The sequence below is a fragment of the Panthera leo genome, chromosome C2, assembly GCF_018350215.1.
Source record: "Panthera leo isolate Ple1 chromosome C2, P.leo_Ple1_pat1.1, whole genome shotgun sequence".
NCBI lineage: Eukaryota > Metazoa > Chordata > Mammalia > Carnivora > Felidae > Panthera > Panthera leo.
In genome coordinates this window covers 132,263,461-132,287,342 of record NC_056687.1, presented here as the reverse complement: position 1 = coordinate 132,287,342, position 23,882 = coordinate 132,263,461, and the positions used below count along the sequence as shown (strand labels likewise).

The 23,882-nt window shown below is 51.8% G+C and overlaps 1 protein-coding gene across 3 annotated transcripts in view; it reads left to right on the top strand.

The window, feature by feature from the left end:
- The window catches only part of SH3BP5 (SH3 domain binding protein 5), a 77,907-nt gene that overhangs the window by 44,316 nt on the left and 9,709 nt on the right, over positions 1-23,882 (top strand). For all 3 annotated transcript variants that reach the window (XM_042903775.1, XM_042903774.1, XM_042903773.1), the window contains exon 4: positions 16,620-16,784. In XM_042903775.1, the coding sequence (XP_042759709.1) occupies positions 16,761-16,784 (24 nt within the window). In that variant the 5' untranslated portion in view covers positions 16,620-16,760. The remainder of the gene's footprint in view (positions 1-16,619; positions 16,785-23,882) is intronic.

Here is a 23,882-nt window from a genome sequence, read left to right as displayed (position 1 = left end):
ATGAGCTAATAGTGCTCATGCCGCTCGCCTATGTAACCGCTGACACTTCTGGAAGGCTTACCGCGTGCCTGTTCTGAGCAGTTGGCGTGTGTTAACGCGTTCCTCCGAGCCACACCATGAGCTAGCTTCTGTCGTCCCCTGCATTTTGCAGATGAGGAAACTGAGGCACAGAGAATTGAAGTGCTTGGGGTCACCCAGCCAATGAGCGGCCTGGCCGGGATTTGACCCAGGCAATCTGGGTTCCAAGTCTGCGTTCCTCACCTCTACGCCCAGGGCTGTGAACCCTGCCCTGGAAACCTGAGTTCCCCGAAGACAGAAATTGCTTGTTATCCTTTGCAGACCTTCACAGTGTGCGGTGCACAGTGAAGGTGAAACGAATGCCTGACGAAAGGAATGCTTGGAATTGAGTTACACAGGCTGAAGGCATAATCGTCTTGGCCCTGGGACGTTTGGATTCTTCCACGGGGTGTCTTATCCTTTTTCTTAGTTTTATTGGCTGCAATTTGTTTCTGACCCCTTAGAGCTGGGAGACAGCCCCAGTGCTCAGAGCAGCTTTGCTTGGCAATCGCAGGTGGAAAGGAGAGGGTTTGCCGGGAGACCCGGCTCACTTGAACACCCCCGCCACGCCAGCTAGCGCTGCCCTGAGCTGGGGACCCAGCTGCCGCTGCGGCCCTGTCACAAGGCCGTTCCTGTCTTTTTCAGATTCCTAGGTGACTCAAAGTGGCACCGCTCTAGCAGCCAGGGGGGCCCTGGATGCCTGTGCTCTTGTGTCCCCGTCACTTTCTGACCGTCAGCTCCTGCTGGGGTTTGCTGGCCTTAACCTCGTTGACGTCTTTGCCTTGTACTGCAGGAGACCCCCAGCTTTTCCATTTACTGAGCCAAGCAGGGAGCTGTGTTGTGCTAACTCCAGTTTATGTTAAGCCCTCCTTTTCATCTGCATCCCCCTGACCTTGAATTCTTTTGGAGATCTTACTGCAGGTAGAAGTTAAAATTAAGCCAAGTCATGCTGACCCAGAGACAGAAGATGGGCTGGAGGGGAGGGGGGTTGACATTTCAGTGAATTGGTTGTTCCCCTGGCCGTACTTAAGTGTACCTGGCAACGAATAGTGCCAGATGATCCAGGGAAGCCCGAAACTCAGAGAAGGTGGGAAGAGGCAGCCAAGGTCTTTGGCTCAAGAAGGGTTTGGAATAGTCTCTAAGTGCAGATTCTTCATTATTCTGGTCATAGTGACTCACAGAGGTACAGAACGTGGTCACTGCCTTCTGGGAGTTTGTAATTTCGAGAAGACCCAAATGAAGAGCAAAATAATTCAAGAGACGTGTCATCCATGTGTTCAAATACTGGGCAGTTTTCAAAGTGCTTTTCTACTATCTTGTGATGTGGCAAACTGCTGATATGAGTATAGAAACTTGGTCCTATGGATTCAGAGGGGGTAAAATTTCACCCAGGAACAAATTTTCTGGAGACCCACTGGGACCTGGGTTACGTATCTTTTTAGCTTGGAGGAGGCAAGGTGGAGTGGAAGGGGGAATTATTTTGATCTTGAGAGAATAGCATTCACACCACACAATTTAGCACAATTTAGTATATACAGTTAGGCCATTATTCAGGTGAGTTTTCACATCATGTAAATGGGCATTTCCAAGGAGAATTGCACCCAGAGAGACATTAATCTGAGTGTGTGAGCCACAGAAGAAAAAGAATCACGAGGCGTATTAAAAGATTGACCACAAGGGAATTGTCTGGGGCTTATCATTGGTACCCAACCTGGTACCTTAATGAAACACGTATTTATTGAACAACTGCAGCCACGGGCCACTAGGGCTAGGTTTGGGGAATTTAAAAATTCAGTGACACAGTCCCTGTTCTTCAGAGGCTCCCCGGGTCACCACTGGTGATGGTGCTGCAGAGGTCATAGAAATTCCATGCATTGTGCAGAAGGGACACTCTGTGGGTCCTGGGCCTTTTCTGCTATAGCACCGACTCCAAGGATTCTGGGTCTGTGGCATTGACCAGGTGTCTCTCATCACTCAGCCCGTGGCAGTGGCCCTGGGGTTGAGCTGTCCTACTGTTACCTCTCTTCCCTCATCTCCCTTCAGTCCCCCTCGGTGGGTTTCTCCCAGGCTTCCAGACCAAGAATAGAAAACTTTGAGAACCTTCTTTCCAGTCATCTGTTCCAGGTTGCCAAGTGAGTTAGTGTTAAAGGAAGTCACTTTGTCTAGAATGGGGGTGTCCTCTGCCTTGTTCATGGCAGCCTTGCAGGAGTGAGGCCCAGCAGCTGTGGACCGGTGGCTCATGGGAGACCAGTGCTGGCTGATACAAGGAGGCTCCCCAGTTGAGGACTTCTTTTTACGGATCCCAGCTGGCAGGGAAGGGGCCGTCAACAGTTACTCCCATTCATTATTTCTTGTCTCCGAGGCAGGAGGAATGTTCATGACTTTGAACCCATTTATTTTATTTATTTTTAAATGTTACTTGTTTTTGAGAGAGAACAAAAATGCTCCAGTGGGGGAGAGGCAGAGAGGGAGAGAGAGAATCCCAAGCAGGTTCTGTGCTCAGGGCAGAGCCCGACTCTGGGTGCAGTACGATGACTGCGAAATCACGACCTGAGCTGAAATCAAGAGTTGGACCCTTAACCTACTGAGCCACGCAGGCACCCCTATTTTAGTCGTTTTAGAAAGCAGCCTCCAAATGGAGACAAGCGGAGCACAGGTAGCTTGTGAAAGCTTGGCATGTGGCATGTGTAGCCAGCGGGCGGAGGGCGAGGAGGACGAGGGGAGCTCTGGATGGCTCTGGAATCCAGAGGGTTAGCCTCCCTGTGGTGCGCTTAATGATGTCACTCTGTCCTTTATTGTCCGTATCACCTTAGGTTAGTTTCTTAGTGATCCGAATGTGATTCGAAGGAGTTGGAGTCTTTATTGTTTTGGGAATGGTGGGTGTCTCCCGAACCAGTCAACTGTAGGCTGCTAATTAGTCTTCCTGCCTATGTCAGCAGAGTGGGATCATGGCCCTCCTTAGCAAAATGGGATACAGGAGCCAGGGGTGGACAGTATAACCAGAGTGCCTGGGAGAGCAGCTTTGGGTGGGGATGTGTGTTCATCTCTGTGCTGGTCTTTGTGAGTGGTAAGGTATAAACCATACTTCCTGCCCTCAGGAAGGTTTCATTGTGCAAACTTTCACGTACCCAGCTGCTTTTGGGCAGTGCGGGTCAACCTGAATGACTTCTCCATCAAGTGTTGGGAAATTAATCAGTGGAGGTTGAGAAAAGAGGGAAACCTGTAAGTCCTAGAAGAATAGGACTGTTCACTGCAAGGAAGAGGCTGAAGGATGACAAGGACTTTTTTTTTTTTTTTTTTGCCTATGAAGTGTCATAAGAAAGAAGATATGATTGTTTAACAAATGAGTCCAGCCAGCTGCAGTGAAAAGAGAATTCACAGAAGATGGGGTATTTGAGATGGGTTTTAAAGGATGAATAGGAGTTCCCTAGGTAGAGACAAGGACGAAGGGCATGTGTTGCTGGCGGAAGGCATGGGACATACAAGAACGAGGAGTGTTGAAGGAATGGTGAGTGGTCGGGCATCACTGGGTGGATGGGAAGTGAGAACCTGGGCTGTGGCTGGTGGTGTTGGGGTGGGGAGAGTGTTAGGCAGGGAGTGACATCATCAGATAGACACTTTGGACAGATGACCAGGTGTCCTAAGTGCTATTGTGTGAGACTACGTGGATGCCATGCAGAGTTTCAACGGCTATATGAGATTGGAAGCTAGGAGACGAGTTGGAAAGCTTGTAAAATAATCTGGGTAAGAGCCGATGCTGGACAACATCTGCTGAGGTTCCCTTAGGGCACGTTTGTTCCTTGGTGCAGAGCTTTGAGGGGAGGGGAGCTTGGGCAGGGCTCGTCAAGCCTCTGGATGCTCTACAGAGAAAACATCTTGGCCACAGTGCTCGGCAAAGTTGGTGTGCAGATGGTGTGGTGGAGATTGTTTACCGGACTGAGGGTGGCCCCCGGGGTCCTGTGATTTCTCATCCGGATCTAGGGAATCAGTTTTGGAAGTGTCCCTGCTGGAGAAGTGAGTAATCCAGGGCTCTGTGTTTATGCTTTTCCTCTCTGGGCCACTGGAGTCAGAGGGCTTGGGTTTGAGTTTCCTGTCCTTTCTTTCTAGCACATGACCTTGGGCCAGTTTTCTTAACCTCCGTTTCTTTGGATGTGAAATGGGTACAACAGGACTTAACCAGCAGGGGCTGTAGGATAGATTCCGTGATGGGGGACAGCTGGCACACAGCAGGATTGAATAAACACCCCTGCCCCAGCTCCTTTGTCCTTCCTCTCCCAGGGCAGTAGAGACGCAGGGAGGGACAGGACTTAGCCAGATGCCTGCAGTTCGGTTTCAGCCCGCCTTATGTGTGCTTTGTTGCCAGTGGGTATATGTATTTTTTTTCTTCTCTGTCTCTGCCAGAGTCGGAGAAAGAGCTGAGGCCTTCAAGTCATAGCAGAAGAGACAGAGAGATGAGAACTTCTGGATCACTCAAGTGGTTTGGCCACTAGCAGGATGTTGGGGGGCCAGTGTTGGATCCCCACATTTTGATGCAACTTAAACGTTGCACATGGGCAGGATGGGCTTTGAGGGATCAGGAGCCCTTTCAGTCTTGGAAACTTGTCTCCACTTGGACAGCATTCTGACTCTTTAACTTTCCCTCCTTGGCAGTCTTACTGACTCTTTTGTGGTTTTATTTATTCTTTTGCTTAAATTTTGCCTTTAGTGAGGACAACCTTTGACAGATGTCTTTGGTTTCTCTATCCTTTCAGTGAGTAGTGTTTTCTTGAGTTTTGTGATTCTGTGGCGGGTAAATAGGCAAGCCTTCAAAAAACATTTCTTCGGGGTGCCTGGGTGGCTCTGTCAGGTAAGCGTCCGACTTTGGCTCAGGTCACGATCTCACGGTCCGCGAGTTCGAGCCCCGCGTTGGGCTCTGTGCTGACAGCTCAGAGCCTGGAGCCTGTTTCAGATTCTGTGTCTCCCTCTCTCTCTGCCCCTCCCCTGTTCATGCTCTGTCTCTCTCTGTCTCAAAAATAAATAAACGTTAAAAAAAAAAATTTCTTCACCATTTTTTATTATGAAATGTTTCAAGTATATACAAAAGGGAGAGAGTAGTCAGTGAACCCCCTGTATGCATCCCCAGAAACTAACATCTTGCCAATCATATCTTCTCCACTCTCCTGTTTTCTTCTTCTTTTCTCCTCCTCCTCCTCCTCCTCCTCCTCCTCCTCCTCCTCCTCCTCCTCCTCCTCCTCCTTCTTATTTATTTTTATTTTTGAGGGAAAGAGCAAGCAGGGGAGGGGCACAGAGAGAGGGAGAATCCCAAGCAGGTTCTGCACTGTCAGCGCAGAGCCCTCTGTGGGGCTCAGACTTACCCATGAGATCCTGACCTGAGCCAAAATCAAGACTCAGGCGCTTAACCAACTGAGCCACCCAGACACCCCTGTTTTCGTATTTTACAACGTCACAGATATCCTATTACTTCTACCGTAAATACTTCAGTATTTTATCTCTAATAGATAAAAACTTGTAAAAGATCACATTTTCTTACCAAAGAAAATTAAAGTTCTTGTAATATTCTCCAGTACCCAGTCCTTTTTCAGATTTCCCCAGCTGTATCAAAAGTTTTTCTCACTATTAGTTTAAAGCACCTGTCCTGGAACAGCTGTTCTGTTTTGACTGGACAGTATGGGCCTCCCCTTGCCCTTGCGTTCTGCTATTGCTCAACCCAGTGACATAGTTTTGAGTGGATAGAAAGAACTATGGAGTAGATAAATAGCAAAGTGATAGCTGACTGAGAAGGGCACCGAGAAGCAATTTTGTGAACTTTTTATTTTGGGAAACTCGCAAACATGCGCAATAAAAATGACGGCAAAAGTGAAACAGCTCGGTGGTCAGCTCGCCTGCTGAGTGACTGTTTGCACCTGTTTAAGCCGGACACTGCATTCCAGAATGACCTTGTGAGTCCTGCTGTGATTGTGTATCCTCAATACTGAAAACACAGCTCCCTGGGAGTTAACAGGCGGCTTGGCATTCCCGTCTTAGGATTCTGATGACTTACTTGTTCAAGGTTGTAGACGCAAGACAATGGCCATTGTGGGTGCTAGGATTTGACCCCGTTGCTCCCAGTTCTTTGGACGTAGTGTGCTGCCTCACGGAGGCCCAGCTGTCCTGTTGAATCAGCGCCAGCTCTGTGCAGGGCTTTGGAGCGTTTCTTTTGTCGCTACCGTGGTCTGTTAAGAGCTGGGGTCCCTGGGGGTTGGAGAGTTGCAGGGGGGGCCCATTTGTCCCCTTTGCTGTTTGAGGCACTATATCTCTAGAGGGAAGTCCCCTGGAAGTGCCAGCAGCTGTGTGTGCACGTGCTGGTAGAGAGAGCTATGCCTTGGGGCGGGGGGGGGGGGGGGGGGGGGGGGGGGGGGGGGGGGGGGCGAGCGGGGGTGGAGGTGGGGAGGGGTGAGGGTGACCAGCCACCTGGCTTCTCCACCGGAGGGGAAGAGGAGAGAAGTAGGGGATCAGAGCTTTGCCCCAGGGGCACCTCATGGCTTCTAGCCCTTGGCTCCCCTGCTGTGGCCGAAGGGAGGGAGATGCTGTCCCCAGTTCTGACACCCCAGTTCTTCCTACGCCCACCTCTCGGCCTCTCCATCCTCACAGGATACACGGCAGCAGCTGACTGGCGGGAGAAAGACTGTCATGTAGTTACAGAGTACGAGGTTTCTCTCCATGTGCGGGGTTCTGGTTCGCCCCCAGCCCCCGCGCTGCAGCACAGACAGCATTCTTCACTCCCTCAGAATGCAGGGCAGTGATCAGGCCACGTGTCGTGGCCTTTTGTGGCGCGGGTCTGCGTCGTGTTTCCCTGGGAAGGAGGACATGGCTCCCCTGATTGGTGTGTGTGTGTGTGTGTGTGTGTGTGTGTGTGTGTGTGTGTGTATCTGGCCTTGGGATGGGGTGATGCTGATGCTTCCTGGGTCCTGGGAATGACAGTGTGGGGGGCCGAGGTGGGGAGGGAAATACATTTGAGTGGACTTGCAGAGAGGAAGGTGCAGCCATGCTGAATTTGGGGAAACCCTCCGCGTTTGAAGAATTTAAGAGATGGGGTATGTGACTTACGCCCTCGAGCAGGCCATTTTAACTTGTTAGGCTCTTGAATTTTCTTCGATAAAGCAAAAGGATTGGTTTACACCGTTTCCATTTCCTTGAGCCTGAAGACTCGGTGGTTTGTGGACCAGGGATCAAGGTGTGATGGTGGCTCCTGGGACCGTGTTGGGTCACGTGGACCTTGACTTTGGGCCTTGCTGCCGGCTTCTGCCTCGGGCCTCTGCCTCAAGCCTGGCCCCAGACCTCGACGGTTTGTAATTCTGTAGCCAGCGGACACTGCTCCAGCCCAGCCAGCATGTGTGCGAGAGCAAGAGGAAGCCCGTAGAGGAACACGGATGTTGCCTTGCTAGCTGGGGTGGGGACGGCTAGGCACCTGTCGTGTCCCTGCACCCACAGAAAGGATTTGGTTTGGGGTCCTGCAGGGAGGTGCCGCTCATGGTTAGCAGGTTTCGTAATCCGCTGGTAGTTGAATGGGGTAGGAGTATGTGAAGGGGTCAGAGACCTCCCGCTGGCCGACCAGCTCTGACATGCCGAATTGGACTAAGTAGCCCCTGGTGGCCTGGGGAAGTACAAGGCATGTGCCTTCCTCCTGCCGGGAGCTTTTGGCTGAACTGGGGAGATTCGGTAGGACGACAATGGTGCCACCCTAAAGCAGAGGGACAAGGGGCACACGAGTGGATCCGGAAGCCCTTTGGTCTGATTGGGATGTGTATGCTTGCGTCCAGAGGTGAGTTGCGGGCTGATGCCCAGCACAGAAGAGGAGACAAGGTGGGCTCAATCCTGGAGGAACCTCCCCAAAGCCCCCAACTGAAACCCTTGAGTTCGACTCACCTCTGGTCAGCGTGAGGCCCTGCGTGACCACGGGGAGTAGGGGATCATCCGGCCGGAAACTAAGTCACCGCACACTATTGGGTTGGCTGGGCCTTCCCATACCCAAGATCTAGTCACATCGTAGCCTCCAGGTTCATTATGGGTTTTTAATTTTTTTTGTCATGTTTCTTAGAGAGAGAGAGACAGAGTGAGAGCAGGGGAGGGCAGAGAGAGAGGGAGACAGAATCCGAAGCAGGCTCCAGACTGAATTGTCTGCACAGAGCCCAACACAGGGCTGGAACTCATGAATTGCAAGATCATGACCTGAGCTGAAGTCAGAGGCTTAACCAACTGAGCCAGCCAGGCGCCCCATATTATGGTTTTTAAATGTATGATTATTTATAATCTAAAGCAGGAATGCAGATGCTGTTTTATTATTATTTTTTTATTTTTTTATTTTTTCAACGTTTATTTATTTTTGAGAAAGAGAGCATGGATGGGGGAGGGTCAGAGAGAGAGGGAGACACAGAATCCGAAACAGGCTCCAGGCTCTGAGCTGTCAGCACAGAGCCCGACGTGGGGCTCGAACTCATGGACCACGAGATCATGACCTGAGCTGAAGTCGGCCGCTTAACTGACTGAGCCACCCAGGCGCCCCTACCTGTACTATTTTGAAGCAGGTAATAGTTTTTTAATTTTTATTATTAAACAGCTCGTCTCCAGGACAGAGCAAAACTATTTGACCTTGATTTTTCTGATCCCCTGAGTCTCCTCTGACCCGGGATCTGTTAAAGAGCTTTGGGGCCTGTCCCCTGAAATGGCTTCAGGCCCTCCATTATATCTCCCGGAACTGCGCACAGCTTCCTCATGGGTTTCAGATATACATACCATGGACCTTTCACTTAACTTAGAATCTCTATCGTTTCGTTTACTATATCCTGTATTAGGCAATTTGCTGTTAACTGATAATGGCTCAACCTGTACCTGATAACAGTTGGGACTGAGTGAGAATTGTTGTCCCGTATGCTCAACTGATTCTTAGATGTGTACAAAATCGATCCAGGAAAACTGAACTGGGTAGAACTGATGAAAAGCTCCATGGCACAAGCTGCATTTAGTAAAGGTTGATATGGATGAAACTATTCAGTGGATCGAACCTATGGATTTGAAATAGGAAAGAACTGATCCTAATTAAAATAACTTCGACTAAAGAAAAATGAAAAAAATTAGGAACACTGGGTTTGAAAAATGATCAAGGACCTAAATGGGCTTAATGGCATTTTTTCTAGAAAATGCTTTCAAATGAAAATGTGTCTACTCTGGGATAACTCTGATTAAAATGTTTGTATCCAAAACATCCTCAGGGGCTGAATGGCCTCGTCAAAATGCCCGGCACCCACCTCTGGCCAGACAGTAGTTTTTGCTCCGACAGAAGTTGTTTTTTGGTTTTTTGTTTGTTTGTTTTTGACTTTTTTTAAAGTTTATTTATTTTGAGAGAGAGCATGCACTCGTGCAAAGAAGCAGGGGAGGGGCAGAGAGAGAAGGAGAGCGAGAATCCCAACAGGCTCTGTGCTGACACAGAGCTCGAACCCACGAACCATGACCTGAGCTGAAATCAAGAGTCAGATGCTTCATGGACTGAGCCACCCAGGTGCCCCCCCCCCCCCCCCCCAGAAGTTTGAAAAGGGAGAAGAAGGAGAGGAAAATTTCTGAATGGAAAGACTCAGACTGTCAGCTGCTGATGAGTGGGATTGCTCGGGATAGACGCAAAAAACTAGAGCTTGAATCGAACCGAGAACGGATGCCGCTGTTGTCGCTGTCTGTTGTCCCCTTTGATGTTCATCCCAGACATGCCTCCCTCCCTGAGGCCAGCCCGGTTTTTGATCCTGCTTTCGAACGTTTTGATTTCCTCAGGTGGCCTGGAGAGGAATCCGGGACTTTTCTTCACGAGCTTCTAGCTGGAAGATGGGTTCTTTTCAGCGGCACATACAACATTCACTCTAAAGGGCAAGGGCAAAATTGTATCAAGTGTAAAAAAAAAAAAAAAAAGACAAAAGGCCGGGACAGAGGGTGTCCTCCTGGTGGTTGCTCAGTGCAGCGACCGTACCCTGGCGCCTGTGGGGCTCGGGGCCAGCCCAGTCAGAGCACCGACCCGGCAGGAATAGGCCAGGCCTCTCTTTCCCCAGTGACCTGCGGCTCATGTCAGCTGAAGGGTCGGTGCTGACCTCATTCTCAGGCAGCCTCTGCTTCCCCCCTGCAGGCTGATGTCTTTCTGACCTTGTTTAGATGGAAGTGGGCGTGCCCCCCGCTTCCATTTCATGCCCAAGTATCCAGCGGCCTCTGGAAACCTCGTTGCTCTGTAACTTGCCCTTCCAGGAGGGCCCACACTTCCCTGTGTCTCTTCCATCCCCGCCCCCCCCAGCTTCCCTGTGAGTGGGACCCAAGTTGTTCCCAACAGCAGATAGGGGAATAGCGTTGGGCCGCAGGAGAAGTTAAACCCAGCATTCAGGATCAGCTCCCAGACCCCGCGGTCGGCACGCTGGCTCCACACTGTGAACGCTCTGCTCTGACGAAGCAGCCTGTTCCCTGCCTGCTCTTGGCGGGGGGGCGGGGGGGAACAGCGTGCTCCCCTTGGTGGTTGGCCTGGTTTCTCCCGGTAACCCCCCTACCTTCTTTGATCTGTGTAGCAGTGGCCAGTGTGGCCTTGATTAGGGTGAAGGAGTAAGACCCAACTTAGCTTGACCTCTTTGTGAGGAGTTTGTAGCCCCAGCAGGTGGTATTTAATAGAAATCTGGAATGGAGGCTCAGGGTTTGAACCTTGACCTCACCCTTGGTGATGTGGAGCAATTTATTCAACCTTTCTGCGCCTTGGTCTCCTTTATAAAATAGGGATGATCATTGGACTACCCTCATCGCATAATTTTGAGATTGAAATGAGGCACTGTACTCAGAACACCTTTCATACGTTATCGGACTCAGAAATGCCCAAACAGTAACTATGATTACTGACCTATAACCATCTATATCCACCCTTAGGGGTTTGCCAGTGGTCGGGTACAAGACTGGTCTCATCGTGGGGGCTTCCTCTGTGACTTAAGGCCATCCCCAGCTGGAGTATGGCTTTGGGAAGCCATGTGACAAGACTCCTTCATCTTTCCGGTTTCCTTAGCTGACTGGCTGGTGTGTTAGTGACACCTGCATGAGCCATAGTGGGAGGCAGCAGTCCCACACGACAGCTTGAATTCCCGTCTCATCTTTGGCCCCCTGAGCAGCTCTTCTTGCTGTGTATTAGTTACAGGTAGGCTGTCCAACTCTCCAATGATTGTGTCCTTGCCAGAGGTCTACACCTTGGCAGATACTGCCTGGCGGAAGAGAAACAGCCCTGTTTAGGGGTCAGAGGCTCTGGTTTCCTGGCTCTGGCCAAGCACTCAACAGCTGTGTGACATTCAGCAAGTTGCCTTGCATTTCTGGGCTGTCTTTTGAAAAGTGAAAATGAAGGTCTTGAACCGGGTGGTCTGTAAACTTCCTCCTACTCTGAACCTTTGTTGCAACCACGTGAATGTCCAGATACCCTTGTTCCTTCCTGAGAGCAAATATGGGCCGGGGTGGAAGTCCAGTGCAGCCTCTCTCTTCTCCCAACAGCCTCAACCACGGTGGACCTCTTCCCTCATGCCCCCCACCCCCGCCCCGCCTTGTTGATGACACAGGGGACCATACGTGTGAGTGCTTCATAGTCACAGCTGGCCCCAGGCCAGAGTCTAATGAAGGTCACTGTCAAATTCATTCGTAAGCAGCCTTTTAAAATTCTTTCCAGTGAGCTGTTTCCATGAAAGTCATTAGTATCCCTGAGTCATGAAGATATTTCAAATTTTCCTATGTTGCGTCTGACAGTGAAAACCCAGCTCCCCCAACATTTTCCTCGTCGGTGCTCTTCTAAGTAGAGCCTCAGCCAGTTTGCTAACTGGGTTCCTCTGTCATGAGACCCACTGCCTGATTTGTATACACCGGGGAGTAATATATTTGTAACTAGAGCTTGAAAGGGCCTTTTTTTTCTTTTTTAGAGTTTGAAGATAAAACTTGTTGGTGTTGGTCGTGCCAAAGATTTCTGGGTGTCCTCTTTCATACATTGGTGAGAACCAGATAGTCAGCTCTTGGTGGGATTGCTAAGTCAGTTTCTGATTTTGGTGGTCACGTGTCCCCTTGTGACGAGCTGTCTCGGAGGTAAGCCCTCCCCAGGTAGGTATGTGTGTAAACTCATGGGTGCCTCCTGTATTTCCATGACCTGGCCTGGTGTCTCACCCTCTCCCTGGATGAATCTTCCTTAGGAAACCTTTGATAAATCATTCTCTCTTTCTTCCCTGTGTTCCCATAGCGCTTTCCACCTCTGTTACGGTCATGATCTGTCTTGGATTGGAGTTTGTACTGAACGTGTCTGTTTTCCTGACTGACTTCGAACCCCTGATTTGGTGTGGGCCCCCTGTCTCCAGAAATCAGGTTCCAAGACGTATCTCAGCAGCACTGAATGGAGTATATCCTACTAGCAAGGGTACGATAGAATGTTCCCCGCCTTGCGTGTGCACCTGCCTGTGAATGTGGTTTTAGAAAATGTTTTATGAAATGCCTTACAAAGAAGCTATGAACTTTGGGATTCTTTAGGAATCCCCAAAAGTTTGGTTCCTCGGGCTTATTAGTAGTAAAATGGGCTGTGAGCAGCCAGAAAGCTGTTGAGGGAGATTTGGCCAGTCTATGCTAGTTGCTGTAGTCCCTTCTGTCATGTTTACAGAATAGCCCAGCTGTATAGAAGGGAACATGTGATCACTTGGGTTTAGATTTAACCAAATGTAGCAGAAAACTGGCTTAAACATGAGCCTTTATTATATTTTTTTCTGTCATTTAAAAAGTTAGGAGGTAGGCAATCCAGGGCAGGGACCTAACTTACTTTTCTTGTATCCTTAGGAGAGTTGCCTCATAATCCAAAATGGCAGTTGAAGCACCAGCCATTGTGTTGATAACACAAATGGAAAGACAAAGAAGCCCTCTTGGAAGGCTCCAAGAGTGTCCATTTATATCTCATTAGCTAGAAGTTAGTAACAGGAGTCCTAGCTAACTTGACAGCTGGGAAGTAAGGTCTTTAGCTGGCACATTGCCTCGCCGTAAGACACAAAGGCTCTCTCACCAGGGAAGATGGAGAGAACAGACTGTGGTCCTGAAGAGCCGCCCACCATTTACTTGAATAAATGAGTAGGTAGGGAAGAGATGGAGAGATGCCATTCGGTTTCTGTGGGTCAAGTGTTGACTGAAGCCTCTGACTAGATCTTTGATATGACAAGGCCAGCACATTTCCGATACCACCACGTGGGAGAAAGAGCCTTGAGGAAAATTCAGAAACTCACAGACTTGACAGAAAGCATGTTCTTCTAAAGGCCCCTTCAGACGGGCCTCCTTTTTTCCTTCCTTGTAGAGATCCGGTTCCCTTATTTCGAACTCATCAGATGCAAGATAGCAGGCGTAAAGGGTGCGGGTCTGTGATACAGCAGCCACATTTCAGCTCGCTCTTTTGTTTGCTGGAAGAAAGAAAAGCTTCATAATTCAAATGGGGAGACCGGGGGTGGGGGGGGGGTGGCGGGGAAGAGAATTTACCCTTAAATGGTGCTGAATTGAAATACTAACATTTCCGGGACGCCTGGGTGGCTCAGTCGGTTAAGCGTCGACTTTGGCTCAGGTCATGATCTCGCGGTCCGTGAGTTCGAGCCCCGCGTTGGGCTCCTTGCTGACAGCTCAGAGCCGGGAGCCTGTTTCGGATTCTGTGTCTCCCTCTCTCTCTGACCCTCCCCCGTTCATGCTCTGTCTCTCTCTGTCTCAAAAATAAATAAACATTTTAAAAAAAATTAAAAAAGAGAAATACTAACATTTCCTTGGAAAAAACAAACACAAGTACAAATCCCACCTAGGGAACTGTTAGAATCCTGTGGGATTGATGGTCTCTTGGTGTGGTTCAAAGCACATAGGTGGTCTGTGGGGCAGGTTGGGGGTAGCTTTGAAGTGCCAGGTCCCAGTGCCTCCCCGCTTGTCCCTCAGTGCACCTAGGCAGAAGGGGGTGGGAGAGCCACCGGGGCTGTCCTCTCATGGGACTTCCATGGACTGGCCTAGAGGCCTGGGGTCTGGAGTGACGTGTCATGTGCCGAGAGCATCCACGCGTGCTCAGTTGGTCAGTTCTGTAGGACGCAGGCCCCTTGTCCCCATGTGTGGCTGAGGCACGCCTGTGTGGCCGTGTGGCCTGGGGCCACGCAGTGGTCACAGCAGGCAGGCCCCTGGGCTACTGGTTGAAGCATTAGCCGGGCGTTCGCTCAGGCCCATGCTCTTCATGTTTTTTGAAACTTTTTTTTTTTTTTTTAAGTTTGCTTACGTATTTTGAGAGAGCGCATGTGAGTGGTGGAGGGGAGGGGCAGAGAGAGACGGAGAGAGAGAAGCCCATGTAGCCCAACACGGGGCTCTACCCCACCGACCCCGGAGATCATGATCTGAGTGAAATCAAGAGTCAGACGCTCAACCGACTGAGCCACCCAGGTGCTCCTGTGTCGTTTTTGATAGCAACGTACGTATTTTAATTTTAATTCTAGCGGAGTTAACATACAGGGCTATATTAGTTTCAGGAGTACGATATTGTGATTCAGCAATCCCATACGTCACCCAGGGCTCCTCGAGATACGTGTGCCCTTCCATTTTGAAATTTTGATCCTCATCTTTGTCAAGGTCTCCTGCAGATACCGTGTCTCTTGAGGCTCCTTCCTCCTGGCCCCCCCACCAAGGCTAAATTTTTCAGGTCATCTTGTCCTCCAGTCCTCCGTTCCTGCTCATTCTCTTTTCGGAAGGAGCCCTGGATTCCCTCTCCCGGAACCAGTTTCCTCTTCACACCCCGGTACTGTCTGTATCTCCCTCCCTCCAGTAGCAGTCTTCGTGCGCAGCTCTTGAAGACGGTTTCTGGATGTCCGCTCCGTGCCTGTTTCTATTCCCCGACCAGATTGTCATCCTGGAAGGTCAGGCTGGGTGTGGTGCACAGCACGAGTCCACCTCCACCGTTTGCTGAAGGGTGGAGAGCGGCACCCACAGGGTCACAGAGCTGTTCCGTGCCTCGGGGGCTGCTGTGTTCCAGGGTCTGTCTTGTTCCCCTTAACCGTCTTCGCCCTGTGGTTCCCGAAGACTTCCTCTAAGTCATGTGAGACTCACTCTGGGGATGGATGGGGATGGTTGTTCCTCTTGCTCCTGAGCCCCAGGGACTACCCCGTGGATGTCCCCGGGGTTTGTGGAACTGATCTGGTTAACCATAGGTGGTGGGTAGGCGGCTGCAACGGGCCAGCGTGTGCTTGTGCTCTGCTGGGAAATTCAGAGTGGTGGCCGGAGGGTTTTGTTGCTGGTTCCTGATGCAATCTCATGGGCCACTCTTGGGGGAGAAGTGTTTACTGTCCAAAAGAAATAGAAAGTGAGCCAACAATGTAATTTTAAATTATCCGGTAGTTTCATTAAAAAAAAAAAAAAAAAAAAAAAAGTCGAAAGACACAGGTAAAATTAATTAAGACAGTCTATTCAACCAACGATATCCGAAATACCATCATTTCATCATGTAGTCATTCTGAATACGGAGATGGTTAACAATTCTTTTTTGGTACTAAGTCTTTAAAATTTGGGGTGCTTTAGGGGCGCCTGGGTGGCTCAGTTGGTTAAGCGTCTGACTCTTGGTTGGTCTCAGCTCAGGTCATGATCTCACGGTTCGTGGGTTCAAGCTCTGTGTCAGGCTCTGTGCTGACAGTGCAGAGCCTGCTTGGGGTCCTCTCTCCCTCTCTTTCTGCCCCTCCCCTGCGCGCTCTCTCTCTCTCTCTCTCTCTCTCTCTCTCTCTCTCTCTCTCTCAAATAAACTTAAAAAAAAAAATAGTACAGAAAAATACCTTTAAAATAAAGTCTGGGGTGCTTTGCACTCAGCGTGGATTAAGGACCTTTGAGGTGCTCAACAGGCACGTGCGGCTGGTGGTGCTCTAACATACAGCCCGCTACGATTTGTGTCCGTCCTTCCCTCTGCCCGTCGCTGTTGGTGAGTGCGAATTGGGCGAGAGCCTGTCTGGCAGAGTGACAGCACTTAGTGGGACTTTGAGTAACTGGGGTCACAGCTCTGCTGCTCGCCCGTGTCGGGTGGCTTGGCCGGGTCTCTCAGAGCCACAGTTACCACCTGTAGAATGAAGGAGGCCGTTGGACTGCAATCCCCTGGGCCCCTCTGGCTCTGACCTGTTGGCAGGGAGCCACGGATCTGGGCAGGGATGGTGCTGGGAACTGCTGTGTCTGCCGTGGGGCATCCTTAGCAAATGAGAGCTGCTGTATGAAAGGCCACAGCCGGCCTCACCTGGCTCGTGAGGGGCTGGTTTGCCGTCTCCAGCTGACTGACCCGGCATCCGTATCTGATCTCTTGGTTCCTGGACTCTGGAAATCGTCTGCTCCTCTATGTGCTGCCTGTCCCCTTATCCAGCATTTGCGAGGCCCTGCAGGTGCCCGGCTTGTCCCCACGTGGGAAGGCAGAGATGGACAGGGCAGCCCCAGACCCTCAGGAAGCTCATCTTTTGGAGGGTGTGACAGGCCAGAGGGAGCCCCTGCCGTTTCCTGAGGCCTCATGAGGGTTCTTTCTTGCACAGGCCCAGCTAGAAGCTCAGAAAGCCACGCAGGACTTCCAGAGGGCCACAGAGGTGCTCCGAGCCGCCAAGGAAACCATCTCCCTGGCTGAACAGCGGCTGCTGGAGGATGACAAGCGGCAGTTCGACTCAGCCTGGCAGGAGATGCTGAATCATGCCACTCAGAGGGTATGAGTCACAGCCATGTGTGCCGGGGGGGGGGGGGGGGGGCGTGTTTCGTGCGCATGTGTCTGTGTCTGCAGGTGGGTGTGGGGGGGGGCATCTGCGTCAGTGCCTCCCCTTTGTGGGTGGGGGGTGGGAGCATCCTTCACACTGCTCGTCCATGCAATCCAGACTGGTTCTTTTATTTATTTATTTATTTTAACGTTTATTTATTTTTGAGACAGAGAGAGAGCATGAACGGGGGAGGGGCAGAGAGAGAGGGAGACACAGAACCCGAAGTAGGCTCCAGGCTCTGAGCCATCAGCCCAGAGCCCGACGTGGGGCTCGAACTCACGGACCACAAGATCGTGACCTGAGCTGAAGTCGGACACTTAACCGACTGAGCCACCCAGGCGCCCCGCGACCCAGACTGGTTCTGACGAGCTCTTTGTGCCCTGCTTCTCCCAGCAGAGGCTTGGTGCCTAAAAACACTCTCTGAAAGTCACAGGCTGTCTCTCCCTGGGGTCTCTGCTGGCCTGGTACTAAGGCATACTTGGAGTGAGTCTCCCAGTAATGGGTACAGCTGTTCCTTCCCTGGTCACTTGAGTTTGTCTGGTTCGGATCCTCTCTCTGAAGGTCTTGACTGTGGATTGGCCTTCCCAGAGGAACCAAGTTGTTTTCCGGGGTCTGTTCCCACTAAGTTCCAGGAGAATGGTTGAATTTAGAATCCAAGGTGGAAAACCTTGATTAACGGCCCCAAACCACGTGGGGCCTGGACTGTGTGTGTGTGTGTGTGTGTGTGTGTGTGTGTGTGTGTGTATGCGCGCGTGCCTGCACGTGTCTATAACGTTGGCGGGAGGGTGGGGGCCATGGTAGATGAAACCAGAATCCAGTGGCCACTCCGGCTTGGCCTTTGGGCTCGGCTGGGATTCGAGGAGGCAGCACGGGAGCAGGAAGTGGGCCGTGTATGATCTTGACCCCAATTTGACTCCTAGGTTTTGTAGCCATTATTGTTCGGGTCTTTACCAGCTCACATGACCTGCGCTCTGACCACACTGCTCAGAATCGAGACAGCTGCTCGGTTCAGCAGGACTTGATACCTTCACCTAACTCCACTGGGTTTTCTAGGAGTCGCACCGAGTGTTCTCGATACCCCCCGCCCCCCCAGGCTGACTTGGCTTGCCGCAGGATGGGTGGGTGAGCTGACATGTGGCTTTGGCGGCTGCAGCTAAGGCCTTAGACAGAGGGGTGTTGGAGAGGAGGCAGTGGGGGAGGGTAGCCGCAACTCCCCCTGGCCTTGCCACCTGTGGGGCTAGGAAAGTCAGGAGTTGGTGCCACAGCCTCTCCTTTTTCAATGTCACCTGCCACAGTTCAAGTCCCAGGGGATCTGATAATTAAAGATGGCCTTGTGCTTCCCTAAATAGAAAGCCTGACACGCAAATAAATGACTTCCAGTCAAATCAGCGTCGACTGTACCGCCTCCCTCTGAAGCCTGAGATACGGGCCTGGCTTTGTGTGGCTTTGGGCCTCCTGCCCCCTCGTGGACATGATGCCCAGAGAGCCAAACACAGGCCGAGCTAGCTTTTCTGGGTCAGCCCGTCAAAAACCCAAGTAGAAGTTGGAAATCTTGGAAGTTTACAAGCCACAGGCTGACAGATGTGGAAAGGACCAAAACAAAAAGAAGGGAGCCGGTGGGGGGGGGGGGGTTGGTGGCTCAGTCAGTTAAGCGTTTGACTTCGGCTCAGGTCATGATCTTCCGGTTTGTGAGTTCCGGCCCCGTGTCGGGCTTCTGCTGTCAGCATGGAGTCCACTTTGGATCCTCTGTCCCCCTCTCCCTGCCCCTCCCCATCTTGTTCTTTCTCTCTCTCTCTCTCTCAAAACATAAACACTTAAAGAAAAAAAAGGGGGGGGTAGCTTCTTCTAAGAAATTAGCAAAAGAGCCGTTTCCTTTTTGCCCTCCCTCCCCCCCCAACTGGAGCTCACAATCAGCCTTAATAAATCGTTTCAGAAGCTATTTAATCTGTTCTTTAGAAAGGAACAAATCAAGTGTATGCTTAAAACAACAACAACAGAAGCATACATTTTGTAAGTCCCAGGGCCCTAGCATGGATGGTGAGCGGCTGGTCAAGGAGAGGTGTCCCCAGGACCTCTACGTTGCACAACTCTTGGGAGCACCGTTTATGCCATCGTCTTTGAGAATGATGCTTCTTGGGGTTGGGCAGTGCATAACTTGTGGGGCTAAGAAGGTAGTGAGGTCACACGGGCTCCTAAGGGCCTGGGAAGGGTCATCTGATGTGTGCCCTCCCTGAGGCCACTGGAGGTTTCTAGGCGGTGGGGATGACTACTGCAGATTAGCAGGTGCTCCGGGTCACAGGCCGGGATTTCCCCCCTGGAGCCGCCATTCTGTTTTCCCAGGTTCCTTCACGGTTGCACAGGTTTGAACCACTGAGAGAGAAGCAAAGTTCGAAACTGAAACCAGCAAGAGACAAGGCTCTGGTGGCAGAGCCTTCCCCAACCAAGGCCCTGCGTTGCTGAGAACCTTAACCTGGAACGGGGCATGCGGAATTTGATGGGGGTGGGGTGCAGACCCTCACTTTCTGCCTGGCTGTGGGTCTCTGTCTGGATTTAGCCCAGACCTCATGGGGCTGGCACACCCAACCTGCTGCATGTTGGGTGGTGAAGACAGTGACGAGTGCAGACTGTTTCCTGCCTTGTCTGACTTCCGGATGCTCCAGGAAGCCCATTCCTTCAGAAGGAGCTAGCTTTATCTCACCCTCTTCTTCCGAGGGCAGTGCCACTTAATGGTCTAGTCAGAGAGCTCAGAAAGGTCCGCCGTCTTGAGAAAGTGGCAGTGGTTTGGGCTGCGTAATTCCCTCACCCCAGGCAATTGGAGAAATGCTGGAGTGAGTGCCCTTGTTCCTTGCCCAAGCCCATCAGTGTGTCCCCTTTGCTCCCTTCAGACTTCTTATGGTGACATGGGGCAGTTACACCTAAAGCCATGGCTGAAGCCATTCTAGGAGACCCTGAGCAACGCCAGGAGTCCCGGTTTCTCTGTTAGGCCACATGTAATGCCAGACAGGGACAAAGGGACAGTTCTCCACTCGGTGTTGGGGTCAAGAAGGGCCTTAAAAGCCACAGTGGGTGAGGCGGCGTGGCTGAGCAGGCCATACCTGTATGTAAGTGGCTTTCCAGAGGACACACGGCCTAGGGTCCCTGCTGCTCACCACTTGGGGCCTTGGGCAGCAGAGGCCCCTACAGCCTCGGCCATTTTGGCCTTGAAACAGCCTTTTTGGCAAGGGGATAGCTTTTCATCAAATGGGAGAGGAGGCCCAGCATCTGAGGGGAGAGGAATTGGCTTTTCTTTAAAAAAAAAAAAAAAAATTTTTTTTAATGTTTATTTTTGAGAGAGAGTGTGAGTGGGGCAGGGGCAGAGAAAGAAGGAGACACGGAATCCAAAGCAGGCTCCAGGCTCCAGGCTCCGAGCTGTCAGCACAGTGCCCGACGCGGGGCTCAAACCCGCAAACTGTGAGATCATGACCTGAGCCGAAGTCGGACGCTCAACTGACTGAGCCACCCAGGTACCCCAGAATTGGCTTTTCCGATTGATAGCTATTGAAAGAGAGCAGATCGGGCAAGGGGCTGTGACTTGGAAATGGGGAGGCATTAACTGTGGGTGAGCAGGCAGCAGGTGGCCTCCGGGGAGGAAAGGGCACAGGGCCAGCATCTCGCCCCAGGTCTGGGTGCGTGGAGACTGCCTGGCAGCGGGGATCCAAGGCCTGGGGTGGCACACGCGAAGCCGGTGAGGCCAGCTGCCCTGGGCTGCCTCCCGCATGGTGGTGAGAAGCCATCTCCGTGGGCCCCCTTGCCCAGGGAGGCAGCAGAATCAGAAAACAGCCCGAGGAGCTGACCGAGGTTCTGAGAACCCGCAACCGCCCTCCCTGGGAGGACCCTGATCTTGGCTCTGGGACGTCAGGGGTGGTGGAGCGAGGGTGGAACGCTTTGGGGCTTGAAGAGGAGTTGAGAAAGGGGGAACGCGAGGCCACGAGGAGCCAGGCCAGGTAGAGGTCTTCTGGCCGGTGCGGGTGGTTCTGCAGGCGTGGGGTCAGGGGGAGGCTGGGCCCAGTGCAGCTGGCACACCAGCTCGGTGTGTGGCACACCTGCTCGGGATCCGGGCAGGATGGCCGCAGCTGTTTGAGCAGCTGTGAGCAGGGTCCCTTAGACCGTTCGGACCCAGCTGCCTGCCTGCCCTGGGCTTTCAGGAGGGGGCCAGTCAGGCACTCTCGGACCCCATGCTTCTCTCTGTCCTGCTGACCTAGGAGGAGGGGCAGAGACCTGTGTCTTTCCCCAGATCCTGAGCACAGGCGGCTGCTGGCCTGCATGCTCTCCCCAGGGCCCCCTGCCCACTTGCCTGCCCATGCCTATCCTGGAGCGGACCCTTCGGTGCTGGTTCTAGCCACTCGGGGCCACCAGGCCCCAAGCCTTGCCGTTGGGCCCCGGTGGACGGTCGGTTCTTGAGCATTTGGGACAGACCCTGAGATGGACACACCCAGAAGTGGACACAGCCAGAGGGTCACCTCCAGGACTGGGTCCTCTCTGGGGAGAGAGTTCTCAACTACCCTGAGGGAGTCCAAGACTGTTCCTGTTGAACAGTTCCTTTCTTCCAGAGCCTTCCAGCTCCAGGAGAGGAGGTGGGAAGCCCAGCACTGCCTGTCTTCCTTTGTTGAGTCCTCACGCACATCCCAGTGGGGGTGGCAGATGGGGCTTGGGGGACGTGTGCGAGGCAGGGGAGGGCTGTCCGTGCTGACCCCGTTTCAGCCAGCCCTGCTTCCTCCCTTCATAGCCTTGACCCCAGCTGCCCGCCCTGAAGACCTCTCTCGAGTGCCACCTCCGAGCTGCCGTGGCCGTCCTGACAGCCCAGACCCCCTGCTGCCTTGAACGGAGGCCGCTGCTGCCGGGCAGATCTATCCCTGCTGGGCTGTCAGCCCGAGGTTTGGTCTGCAGCGTGCCCCGTGCGCACGGCAGGTGCATGAGCGCCGTGTGTGGCTCCAAATTGAGTGGGAAGGTGGCAAAAACGCAAGAGCACGGCGCAGACGTGGGGGCAGCTCTGTGCAGAGGTTAGAGTCAGGACCCAATAGCTATCGATCCCAGGCTTGGAGGAGGGCAGGGGTGGCCCCAGGAGGCCCAGGGTGATGGCGGTGTGCACCCCAGTTCTGAGTTGCACCTGCCCATTGGGTTGCTCGGCCCGGCCCGTGACTGCCCTGGGGTGCCAAGGGACTTAGTTGTTGCTTTATTTCGTGGCTCACCCTGTTTCCTGTGGCTTCAGCCTTCCTAGCGGAGCCCCTGTTCCCATGCTGCCCTGCCCTCTCTTTCCCTGCCATTGCAGACCTCTCGTGCCTGATGCTGGGCTTCAGATGGGGGTGCTCCTTGGTTACCATGCAGCCAAGGCAACATGCATGGTGTCTTTCTCCCTGGAGGTGGAAGGAGGAGTTCGGGGGGTTGGGGGTCTCCTCCAGGAGCTGGGGGTGGTTTTTCTGTGGGAGTGCAGATCGGGATGGGATACGGCAGACATGGCCTGGTAGGGGTGAAGCGGGGGACCGTGACACGTCTCTTCCTCAGTCTTCACTGGCTCCAAGTCCTCGGAGCTTTCTGAGTGTTTAATTTCAGACAGACTTGGCTTCTTTTTGCAGACCAGGGGCTGAGATAGACGAGGGCCTGTGTGCAGCTGGTGTGGATCCTGCTTCTGGTGGGGACCCTTCTTGTTCTGTAGCCACAAATCACAGCTATTGTGAATCGGTCTATTTAAAATGCTTTTGCCCGGTCCTTGAAGGGAACGCTGTATCGCCTCCTGTTGTAATGGGACAGTTCTCCACCAGTACAAGTCTTCATCTGCCTGATAAACTTGGGGTTTGCGGTGAAGGTTACACCGGTAAATCCTTAGCACTTACCATTTAAGACAAGGCTGAAGAGTTACTGCGGTTTCCCTAAGTGGCCAAGTTTTTGTGCACTTCGTTTCAAAATTGTGAAATCTTTGGTGTTTGAAGCCAAGGAAAAGGGGTTTCTTAGCCCCTTGGGCTTGGTTGAGAAGTCATTTTAGGGAGCATGTCCCCTCCTGCCCGCTTAGCTCAGTTCCTCATACTTCCCTGCTTTGACATGGTTTTAATTCTGTTGTTTAAAAGTATCTCAAGCATTGAAGCCTTTTGCTAAGGTATGTATATTTTTAAAAAAGAAAAGCATAACTGGTAAATATAAAGTGTTCAAAATTTTAACTCCCTCATTAAGGAGGACACTAATGAGATGTTACAGTTATTTCAAAGGAGAATTACACACACACACACACACACACACACACACACATGCACACACACACATCAGGAATGTTGAAATGAATTTACAAACATACAAAACTGGTCAATATTTACGGGCAATCAATAATCAGATCCATCTCTACTGGGACATAATTCATCTTCATTTCTAGGGAGAAGAATCATTTGTATTACTATTAGTTTCTACAACGTGTACAGGGTTGTAAAATACCTCCGAGACCATAAAACCCAGGATAACCTGGAAGGATACACTAGACAGGACACCCAGTTTTTTTTATGCTCATTTGAGTCTTTCATAATTTTTTCTGACACTTTAAACAATCTTTTTTTTTTTTTTTTTTTTTTTTTTTTAAGTTTATTCATTTGAGAGAGACAGAGTGAGTGAGCACGAGCAGGGTGAGGGCAGAGAGAGAGGGGCGGGGAGGACAGAGAGAATTCCAAGTAGGCTCCACACTGTCAGCACAAAGCTGGATGCGGGGCTCGAACTCATGGGCTGTGAGGTCATGACCTGAGCCAAAATCAAGAATCGGACACTTAGCTGAGCCACGCAGGCGCCCCTAAAATCCTTCTTATGAGTAAGTGCATAAACAAACGCTCTCAGGGCTGCCTGGCTATTGACTGGAGGGGATAGTAGGGCGTCAGCAGCCTCAAGTTAAAGGCATGGTGGTGCCTCCCTAAAATTGTCCTGCTGGGGTCCGAGGGAGTGGACCCATGACCTGAGGGCCCTCTGGGCTCCACTCTGATGCTCTTCAAGTAAAAATAAGTATGGGCCTGTAGCCTGACCTCGCCCCTGCCTCCAGTT